Below are 11779 nucleotides of genomic sequence, written 5' to 3'. Positions count from 1 at the left end.
ATCAATGCTTTTAATGCGGCCATTTTGCGGAGTCAAAATGGCGTGCCATGTTAGTTCACAACGTATAAGGAAAGTCCTGTAATTTCGAGGCATGTTATTTTGCGTGGACTATATTCCACTCTTAAAATACATTTCAAACCATGATATGCATTTCATAACACAAGGTTTCAAGCCCTTTTCGTGGACCAACTCGCCCGGTCCAAGGCAGGGTGTCCCTTAAAGGAATTGGTCTCTCTAGTAAAAGGTTAGTTTCTAAAAAGCAAATTAGTATTATCAGTTGGGCCTGATGTAAACATTACTCAAAATCTAGGAATGAGAAGTAATTGTACATGATGCAAACCATGTATGTTTTTTTTAATTGTTCGGTTGAACAAAGACAAATTACAAGATTTGAACCAACAGCCTCCAGGTTAATGTATATTGGTCTTACTACAAACCCTGCGCCATTGAGAATGTCAATCTTAAAGTGGAAACAAAAATTGAGACCAAAAAACCCTGAAAGACCCCAAAACATATGAATGCCAAATTGTAAACAATGTGGCAAACTGACTGGGTACAATTTCAATCACCTCTTTAGGAGATTCTCCTTGTCTGTTTTCTTGTACAAAATGACTTTGTGGGACCGCTAGATCCCCCTTTTTTAACAAAAAGGTGTGTTTTGTTTGCCTGCCTGCAGCTCCAGTCTCATACAGACTGGAATCAAGAACAACATTCTCTGTAAACAGGTAAATTGATACCCTTACAATCCCAATTCCTTCAGTATCCAAAAATGAAAGATCCCCTAATTCCTTCAGTATCCAAAATGAAGGATTCAGAAGGACTTGGACCAGTAGGCTCAATAATTGTTGTCTCGCACTGCTAATGAGCAAGTGAGATGATTCATGAGAGAGGTGAAATCACTGCATGTAGTGTCTTAGATCAGAGCCCAATATCTTAAAGTCTGTAAGCAGAAAAAGTCTTACTTGAGACTGGCTACCAGGCAGAATTCTATAAAATTTACATTGTAGCAACTGATGCCCCGCTCATTTATTGCTTAGCAAAGTTGCTAAGCAGTGTTTTGTTGTTTTGTTGTTGAACTGCTTTATGAAATTGAGATGCATGCAGGGTGTTTCTTGGTCAAACCAAATTTACCCTCCTGGCCCACTCAATTACATTTCACTACACACTCACACAAAGGCCACACCTAGTTCCAGACATTCTTAGCTATTCTAACCTTTTGGGCTAATGTATTCCAACAAAAATAGTTGCATGTGCGTTAACAAAATAATATTCACACACTATTTGCATAGTTGTAGACAAATCTGTATGAAACTTGTGCAAAGTGCACACATGGTTAATTTTTACTGTAAATCTACTTTCAATTAGGTCGATGCTGCAACTCTTTTTGCAATTTGTGTGTTATGAACCATAAATTGAATGAATGTAATGACTTGGACACAACAGGTTCAATATAAAAAATTGCTGCGGCACAGTTGTTATGTTGCAAACCAGTGATTGCATACTGGCAGAAAGTACAACAAATCTTTAGTACAGATTTTGTAAAACCTTACCACAAAGGGCTAATTTGTGCCAACCCAGTTATACATTTTGTGATAGTTTAGCCACCCCCCAAAATAACAACAAATGTCTGGAAACATATATTGGGTTTTTTTCAGCCTGAAGCTGTTTGCTCCACTTAACAGTAAATCACATTGATGAGGCACCAGGTTTTACTAAATTACACCTTTAATACATATTTTAATTCAAATTTGAAGATATTTAATAAGAGTTTTCCTCTCATTTTTTAATCACGACATATTAGTATTGGTACGGATCCAGCAGTTTTTTTACAATCTTTTGAAAGGGTGAAAAGCAGAGATTCGTTTTAAACTAATAAAGGTTCTGCGCTCTCCTCATTATTAATCAAGGTTGTATTGTTTCCAGAAAAATTGAGAGTAAGCACAAAATACCTTTGATTTATTTTTTTTTTGTAGATTGTAAAAAAATATTTTAGTGGTGATACAATGAAATAACTGTCAGATTTGTATTAGTTTTTTTTTAAACAAAACATGTTTCTGTTTCATTTTCCTGCCTGCAGCTCCAGTCTCCAAAAGTTCAACATGTCAACATGAATGTCTGAGAGCCTATCATCGTACATCTTGGCATAAAGAAATACCTTCTCTGTAAACAGGTTAATTGAAACCCTACAATCCCAATACTTTTTCCAGTGTCCAAAGTGTAGAATTAAGGACTTGGGACAGTAGGGTCTCATTCCAATCTTATAAAGTACAACCAACTTGTGGAGTGACATATAAGAAGAGGATATGGAAACGTTGATGCCACATGCTGGCAAAAATTCCTATGGTCTTTTCCCAAAAAGAAAATGATCCCCACTACCAAAATATATTGTGTCTAGCTTTTTCTTGCTGCAACAAAAATAGTTCTTATCATGATCAGCTGCCAGCATGGCAAGCATTTGCTTGACCTTGGGACAATTGATTAAAGTAAAACAAATGATTTTGGGGTCTTTTACTACAAACTTTCCATGTGTTTTTCCAAAGAAAGTGGCAGTGCTATTTAACTGGGGGTGGATTTCACGAAGAGTAAAGACTAGTCTTATCTCAAGGAAGGAAAAGTTGTAAAATGTACAATTGTGGCAAGTTTCATAAAAAAAACTCTAGAACTTTGGAAAATACAAAGGGCCCACTATGAGCCACATTTCTCTGTAAGTCAAACTTGTTTGAGGGAAAATATCAATTTGATCCAAATCAAGACATTCAACACAGAAAATAAACTGGATCCGCATAAGTTTCTTGGAGTAGTTTTTCTAATTGGTTGGTGTTCTGCAAGTATTTTTGATAAAACTTCTGAAGTGAAAGCAATTCAGTTGAAAGTAATTAATTATTTTACATCTACTGTTTGTTTTGTTACAGGAAGGCTTTCGACATTCCACATGGCAAGATACACTTCACTGTTATTTGAGCAGTCATAGTGTTACTTTTTTTTCTTGTGCTTAAGAAAATCAGTTTTGTTAAATTTTAAACACCTTTTTTGCTTCCTTTCCTGTGATTTATATTTTCGCTTGCAATTTGCATGAGTTTGTTGATGTGTTCCTGTTTGTGTGCATGCTTAAATTTTTTGTTTGTGAATGCGAACTACTGCCGCTCAAAGTGGTTTTCCGCCGCCCCAAAATCGAATGCGATGGTTGGTATACCTAAGCTGCAGAATCGTGGCCCATCGGGGCATTCTGCTACGGTCACCTCGATACATGAGTTCATCATCAGCGTCTGCTTCAGCCTAAACGTAGCCTCTACTCCTGTTTTCAATGTTGAGCCTTCATTGGACAACAACGATCTGTCACTTCTGGAATGGGTGAGTTTCTGCTTTCAATTTTGATTAAGGAACCGCACTCTCTAGTAAAAGGTGAATTCCTTAAAAGCAAATTAGTCAATGTCACAAGTGATCTAATACTGTAAATAACCCATGTGTATTTTTTTTATTTCCCTCATTTATTTTATTGGTAAAGAGTTTAGAGATACAATGAATATTCATTTAGTTCTGTGATGCAGTCAGTGAACTACAGTTGAGTGAACAAGTCCTTATTTGGGAAGACATGAGTGGGCTGATGTAGGGTGTATGTGTGTGCATTGAGAGGTGACTATTGTTCTGTAGAGTGGGTGCCATGGTTGGGTGAGCTTAAGAATTCCTTGCAGCCTTAGATTAGGGTGTGGTTGGTCATTCCAAGATCTGCTATCAGGGAGGTCAGACATATTGCAGGACCTTCATGCAGAATTTTGTTTGATAAATTGTATCATTGCGACAAATTGAAGATTTTTGCTGTTTCAACAGAAAGCTATAACAGGCAGACACCGTTTAAGTTTAAAGGGAACTCCTAACCGTAAGTTGTGAATTATTTTGTGAACAAATATTGCTTTGAAATTCATTCTAAGTTTAGTACGAAAATGTACAGTTTGATAGTTTATGATTATAGTGCAAACCAAGTGTAGAAACTATTTGATTATAAGCATTTCCAGACAGAACTGTTCAATTATCATTATGGTATCGGTATGGTTGGTATTGATTTTGTAGATGGCACTGGTTCCGGGTTAAACAGTTTACGACAGACATTAATCGGGATACTCCATCTTCCTACCACCCTACACTGGATGAACCATGATTGAGCTAACCATTTGAACTGATGTGGAATTTTGTCAAGAAAGAAGACTAGCTTTTTATCCTCTGAACGGATTTCGTCGAAAGAACAGCTAGCCCGATAATTTTGGAACACTGGTTCTGTATGTAAAAACTCTATGCTTGTATATATATATATATTTATCATCGGAAGATGGGAGCAATTTATTAAGTAATTTTTGTCTTCCATGAGAGTAAAGACACTTTTTGTAGATAGTCAGTAAAAGCCAGGTTGGATTGCAATTTTGTATTTGCTGACATTATACATTTAACATTTAGGAGAATAATTTTCTTCTTCCATAGCCATACATTTTGGAAAGAAGTTTTGCTATTTGAGATTAAGGGAGTTGTTTTATTCTCCAGTTGTGAAAAAGAAGTTGGAAAGAAATTTTGCTATTTGAGATTAAGGGAGTTGTTTTATTCTCCAGTTGTGAAAAAGAAGTTGGAAAGAAATTTTGCTATTTGAGATTAAGGGAGTTGTTTTATTCTCCAGTTGTGAAAAAGAAGTTGGAAAGAAGTTTTGCTATTTGAGATTAAGGGAGTTGTTTTATTCTCCAGTTGTGAAAAAGAAGTTGGAAAGAAATTTTGCTATTTGAGATTAAGGGAGTTGTTTTATTCTCCAGTTGTGAAAAAGAAGTTGGAAAGAAATTTTGCTATTTGAGATTAAGGGAGTTGTTTTACACTCCAGTTGTGAGCAGAAGTTGGAATAAGAAGTTTTTCTAAGGCGTAATTTAGATTTGAAGTTAAGTGGAGGGTTCTACTAGCCCAAGTTATTATATTGACATTATAAAGAAGTTTGTGGAGTTTGAGAACAGAGTATAGTTTTTCTTTATTGATTTTCATTGAAGATAGTAAGTGAAGTGAAGTTCAGAACGTTTTGAGGTTTGAAGTTTTGATTTAGGTGAAGTAAGAATAGATAAATTATTTTGGTTTAATTTTGGAGGAGATTTTATTTGAATCAAGGAATTGTAATTAGAGCCAAAGAATATTGGACATGTTGATTGATAGTGTTCGATGAGGAATTTCATAATTAAATATTGATGTATATAGTAAATTAGAAGTGCTTCTTTCACTGTTCATTTATTTCATGTGTGCATGGCTTGTTCGTCTTTCTTACATTTGTTGGTTGGAGCCACATCCCGTGGTTATGTGACAAATTTATGGGGGCTTGTCCGGGAAATGAAAACGAACATGCCAAGTATGTAAACTCAGGAAATGAATGGAAAGTGAATAGACCGATTTATAGATTACCAGGGATCTGTTTGTTATTGGCTGCTTTATTATGCTTTTTGCTAGCGACAAAAATTGAAATGGACATCTGCACACTAATTGAGGCTGGCAAGAGTTTCGGGTTGAGTGGTAAAGAGTTGATGGACTTTGTGCAAAAGCGTGAGAATGAGGCAAAAGAGAGAGAGAATGAGAATAAGAAAGAGAAAGATAAACTAGCTAGAGAAGAGAGGGCCCACCAATTGGAAATTCGTAGGCAAGACCAACAGATTTTGGACACAAAGATACAATTTGAGAAAGTTAGGGCTGAAGTAAAAGAACAAGGTCAAAGCAAATCGTCTGTAGAAAATGGTGTTAGTAGACAAAAAGCAAGAACTCCTAAATTGCCAACCTTTAATGACAGCAAAGATGATTTAGACGCATATTTGAAACGATATGAAAGATATGCAACTAGTCAAGACTGGTGTCAAGAAGATTGGGCTATTAATTTGAGTGCATTGTTAACAGGAAAAGCTCTTGAAGTTTATTCTAGACTACCCACAGATGAAGCAAGCAATTACCAGAAGCTGAAGTCATCATTGTTGAAACGGTTCCAGCTTACAGCAGATGGGTTCCGCTTGAAACTTCGAACAGCCAAACCAGAAGGGGGAGAGAGCGGACTTCAGTTTGCCACACGACTGGCGAACTACCTACTTCGATGGATCGACCTAGCAGAGGCAGAGAAAACCTTTGAGGGTGTGTGTGATCTCCTGCTCCGAGAACAGTTTACAGCTGGATGTAGTCGTGAGTTAGCTCTTTTTCTTAAAGAACGACAGCCTAAAACCATTGCCACTATGGCTACTATTGCCGAACAATATCTTGAAGCTCGTGGTGGTATGTTTGGGAACCCTGTTACTTCTCGTAATCCAAATCAGAGAAGTGATACAATGACTAAGAGGATAGAACCTAGAACTGTACAATCACATGTAGTTCCACAGGGGTCATCATCAAATGTTTCTTCATACAAACCTTTGGTTACTTGCTATATCTGTCATAAACATGGTCATATGGCAAAAGATTGTAGATACACGTCAGTTAACAACAGTGCCCCCCGCACATGTTTCAACTGTCACAGACCTGGCCATATTGCCAAAAATTGCTATAGTAACAAAAATCAACTTGCTTCTATGGTAACATATCCAGGTAATGAAACAGATGCCTCACCGCAAAGCTCAAACTCTGGTTGCTTTGAAACCCAGCCCCACTTGTCTACTTGTCAAGGTTGTTCTTGTAAAACTAAGGACCATCAAGAGAAAACTGAAACTGTTGCTTGTATGGTTGTTAACAAAGTATCATTGCCAGGAGCATGCTGTAATGGACAAAACATTGATCAAGTAACTCTCAAATGTGGTCATTTCCTACCAATTATGAGTGCTGCATGTAGTGACAAGATTTTCAAGAAGATGCCAGTTACTTCGGGAAGAGTTGGTAAACACACAGTGTCTGTCCTCAGAGATAGCGGATGCAGTGGTGTCGTCATCAGGCATGATCTTGTCAGTGATGATCAACTTACTGGTGAGATAAAGACCTGCGTTCTTATCGACGGAACCGCCAGGCAAGTTCCTGTTGCCTTGGTGACCGTGAGTACTCCGTTCTTCACAGGGGAAACTGAAGCATTGTGTATGACTAAACCAGTTTATGATCTTATAATAGGAAATGTTACAGGTGCACGCTCTCCAGATGATCCAGATGAATCTTGGACTCGTACTACAGCCCCTGTCTGTGCTGTCCAAACTCGAGCCCAAACAAAGTCTCTTGACAAGGCGTTTCATCCACTGAAGGTGCCAAAGCCGATGAATGACATAGTGACAGCTGACAGTCTACAGAAAGCCCAAGAAGAAGATGTTAGTCTCCATCGACCCAGAGAACTTGCAGAAAACCAGTTGGAGAAGGTTAGTCGAAATCAGGCAACGTCATTTTTCTTCTATCGAAATGGATTGTTGTTCAGGCGATTCCAGGCTCCAAATGTTGAACATGGTGACGTCTTCGAACAAGTTGTTGTTCCTCAGAAGTACCGATCACAAGTAATGCGCATGGCTCATGAAACATTATTGGGAGGACATCAAGGGCCTAAGAAGACCACAGACCGAGTACTTACCAATTTCTTCTGGCCTGGTATAACAGCTGATATAACACGTTACTGCAGATCATGTGACGTTTGTCAAAGAACAGTTCCTAAGGGTAGGGTAACTAAGGTTCCTCTTGGTAGTATGCCACTAATTGAGTCTCCATTTGAAAGAATTGCAGTAGACATTGTTGGCCCCATTCATCCCATAACAGAAACACGTAACAGATATATACTTACCATCATTGACTATGCCACACGATATCCCGAAGCTATACCACTCCCTAGTATCGAAGCTGAACGTGTTGCAGAAGCCCTAGTTAGTGTTTTTACCAGAGTAGGAGTTCCAAAACAAATGCTTACAGATCAAGGTTCACAATTCACCTCCGAGATAATGAAACAAGTGTGCAAACTTCTCTCAGTTCATCGGATGACTACCACTCCTTATCATCCCATGTGTAATGGGTTAGTCGAACGTTTTAATGGAACTTTGAAACAAATGTTGAAACGTATGTGTGTTGAAAGACCCAGAGATTGGGACCGCTATATTAACCCACTCTTATTTGCAATTAGAGAAGCGCCACAAGAAAGTCTTGGATTTTCTCCCTTTGAGATGCTCTATGGTCGTCAAGTAAGAGGTCCGATGACTATTTTAAGAGAATTGTGGACAGGAGAAGTGAGTACAACCGAGACCAAAACCACCTATCAGTACATCATTGACTTGAGAGAGAGACTAGAAAACACTTGTCAAGCCGCACACAAAGAGCTCCAGAAGTCCAGCGCTAGATATAAACACCACTACGACAAACGAAGTAAAGTGAGAGAATTTTCAGTCGGTGACAAGGTATTGTTACTCTTACCCACAGATAGAAACAAATTGCTGCTTCACTGGAAAGGTCCTTTCCCTATCCTAGCCAAACTTGGTTCTATGGATTATCGCATTGATCTTAACGGTAAATCCAAAGTATTTCATGCCAACTTGCTGAAAAAGTACTTTGAGAGACCCGAAGAGTCGGCGACAATTCCGAATTCTATGACTTCTTCTCAATGTCTTTTCGAATTGGTGTGTACTTCTGTCATTGAAGCTGAAACTAACAGTGACAATGAAACCCCAAAGTGTTACTCGATGTCTAATGAGAAATTATTACAGCTTCATCCTCTAACAGCCAAAGAGACCATTGCTGATGTTAACATCAATGCAACACTTCATCACGAACAGCGCAGAGAAGTTAACAGACTGCTAGGAAATTATCCAGATATTCTAACAGATCTACCAGGGAAGACTACATTGGGACATCATACCATCACTCTACACAAGAATGAACCAATACGCAGTAAGCCATACCCACTTCCTCATGCCTTACGAGACACCATCAAGGAGGAGGTAAGCACTATGCTGAAAATGGGAGTTGTGGAACCATCCAATGCACCATTTGCGTCACCAATTGTCCTAGTCAAAAAACCAGATGGGTCCAATCGATTCTGTGTTGACTTTAGAAAGTTGAACCAAGTGACTGTATTTGATGCAGAACCTATCCCTGATCAAGAAGAGTTGTTCACCAAACTAGCCACTGACAATTATTTCACAAAGATAGATCTCAGCAAGGGCTACTGGCAAGTACCTATAGATGAATTCACAAAACCTCTTACCTCATTCATTACACCAGATGGATTATTCCAGTTTACTGTCATGCCTTTTGGGCTAGTAAACGCCCCAGCAACTTTCAGTAGAATTATGCGTAAACTTCTTCAAGGCATGAACTGTGTAGTGAACTACATAGATGACATATTAGTACATACAGCATCATGGGAACAACATGTACAAATTCTGACAGAATTGTTTCGAAGACTAAGATCAGCCAATTTAACTGTTAGGCCATCCAAGTGTTTCATTGGGCATGAACAAGTAGAATTTCTGGGTCATGTGGTTGGAAAGGGTCAATTGCAACCTCGACCAGAGAAGATAATCACCATACAACAAGCAAAACAACCTGAAACAAAAAAGCAACTTCGATCATTTCTTGGCATGACAAACTACTATCGCAGATTCATTCCAAACTACTCTGCTATAGCAGTTCCTCTGACTGATAAAACCAAAAACAAAGAACCAACTAGAATTTCTTGGGAAGCTAGTCAACAACAAGCTTTTTCTACTCTTAAAGATAAGCTTACTAGCGCACCAATTCTTCACCTTCCTGATCTTAACAAAGAATTTATTCTTAGAACAGATGCTTCAGACTTGGGTCTTGGTGCAGTGCTTCTACAAGCACAAGATGGTGAAAAATTTCCAGTTGCATATGCCAGCAAAAAACTACTTCCTCGAGAGAAATCCTACTCGGTAATGGAGAAAGAGTGCCTGGCGATTATCTGGGCAGTTCGTAAGTTTGAACCATATCTTTATGGCCGAAACTTCACTCTAGAAACTGATCATCAACCTTTGACATTCCTACAAAAGTCAAAAGTAGCCAACGGAAGGATAATGCGATGGGCGCTCGCCCTACAACCCTATAGGTTTCACATCGAAGCGATAAAGGGAAGTGATAACATAGGAGCTGATTTCTTGAGTCGTTCTGAAGCAGAAGCGAAAAGCAGCTGAGAAAATGTATAAATACATTTTTTTTAAGGGGGAGTGAAATGTCACAAGTGATCTAATACTGTAAATAACCCATGTGTATTTTTTTTATTTCCCTCATTTATTTTATTGGTAAAGAGTTTAGAGATACAATGAATATTCATTTAGTTCTGTGATGCAGTCAGTGAACTACAGTTGAGTGAACAAGTCCTTATTTGGGAAGACATGAGTGGGCTGATGTAGGGTGTATGTGTGTGCATTGAGAGGTGACTATTGTTCTGTAGAGTGGGTGCCATGGTTGGGTGAGCTTAAGAATTCCTTGCAGCCTTAGATTAGGGTGTGGTTGGTCATTCCAAGATCTGCTATCAGGGAGGTCAGACATATTGCAGGACCTTCATGCAGAATTTTGTTTGATAAATTGTATCATTGCGACAAATTGAAGATTTTTGCTGTTTCAACAGAAAGCTATAACAGGCAGACACCGTTTAAGTTTAAAGGGAACTCCTAACCGTAAGTTGTGAATTATTTTGTGAACAAATATTGCTTTGAAATTCATTCTAAGTTTAGTACGAAAATGTACAGTTTGATAGTTTATGATTATAGTGCAAACCAAGTGTAGAAACTATTTGATTATAAGCATTTCCAGACAGAACTGTTCAATTATCATTATGGTATCGGTATGGTTGGTATTGATTTTGTAGATGGCACTGGTTCCGGGTTAAACAGTTTACGACAGACATTAATCGGGATACTCCATCTTCCTACCACCCTACACTGGATGAACCATGATTGAGCTAACCATTTGAACTGATGTGGAATTTTGTCAAGAAAGAAGACTAGCTTTTTATCCTCTGAACGGATTTCGTCGAAAGAACAGCTAGCCCGATAATTTTGGAACACTGGTTCTGTATGTAAAAACTCTATGCTTGTATATATATATATATTTATCATCGGAAGATGGGAGCAATTTATTAAGTAATTTTTGTCTTCCATGAGAGTAAAGACACTTTTTGTAGATAGTCAGTAAAAGCCAGGTTGGATTGCAATTTTGTATTTGCTGACATTATACATTTAACATTTAGGAGAATAATTTTCTTCTTCCATAGCCATACATTTTGGAAAGAAGTTTTGCTATTTGAGATTAAGGGAGTTGTTTTATTCTCCAGTTGTGAAAAAGAAGTTGGAAAGAAATTTTGCTATTTGAGATTAAGGGAGTTGTTTTATTCTCCAGTTGTGAAAAAGAAGTTGGAAAGAAATTTTGCTATTTGAGATTAAGGGAGTTGTTTTATTCTCCAGTTGTGAAAAAGAAGTTGGAAAGAAGTTTTGCTATTTGAGATTAAGGGAGTTGTTTTATTCTCCAGTTGTGAAAAAGAAGTTGGAAAGAAATTTTGCTATTTGAGATTAAGGGAGTTGTTTTATTCTCCAGTTGTGAAAAAGAAGTTGGAAAGAAATTTTGCTATTTGAGATTAAGGGAGTTGTTTTACACTCCAGTTGTGAGCAGAAGTTGGAATAAGAAGTTTTTCTAAGGCGTAATTTAGATTTGAAGTTAAGTGGAGGGTTCTACTAGCCCAAGTTATTATATTGACATTATAAAGAAGTTTGTGGAGTTTGAGAACAGAGTATAGTTTTTCTTTATTGATTTTCATTGAAGATAGTAAGTGAAGTGAAGTTCAGAACGTTTTGAGGTTTGAAGTTTTGATTTAGGT

General features: G+C 37.8%; 1 protein-coding gene across 3 annotated transcripts; it reads left to right on the top strand.

Annotated features, from left to right (window-relative positions):
- The first annotated feature begins 4682 nt into the window (after window positions 1-4682).
- LOC139938879 (uncharacterized) lies at window positions 4683-11383 on the top strand. Of its 3 annotated transcripts, none has more exons than XR_011786221.1 (2): window positions 4683-10583; window positions 10775-11383. XR_011786221.1 is itself a non-coding variant. In XM_071934527.1 (2 exons), exons 1-2 carry the CDS (start codon window positions 5331-5333, stop codon window positions 10095-10097), a joined length of 4461 nt encoding a protein of 1486 aa, XP_071790628.1. In that variant the 5' UTR covers window positions 4683-5330; the 3' UTR covers window positions 10098-11383. The 3 variants fall into 3 exon arrangements, 2 of the variants coding, with proteins under 2 accessions (XP_071790628.1, XP_071790629.1); XM_071934527.1 differs by having other exon boundaries at window positions 4683-8345; window positions 8652-11383; XM_071934528.1 differs by lacking the exon at window positions 10775-11383 and having other exon boundaries at window positions 4683-8885; window positions 9730-9970.
- Window positions 11384-11779: the final 396 nt, after the last annotated feature.

The sequence above is a fragment of the Asterias amurensis genome, chromosome 6, assembly GCF_032118995.1.
Source record: "Asterias amurensis chromosome 6, ASM3211899v1".
NCBI lineage: Eukaryota > Metazoa > Echinodermata > Asteroidea > Forcipulatida > Asteriidae > Asterias > Asterias amurensis.
The sequence above is the reverse complement of the archived record's forward strand: the minus strand, read 5'-3'. Positions and strand labels throughout refer to the sequence as shown.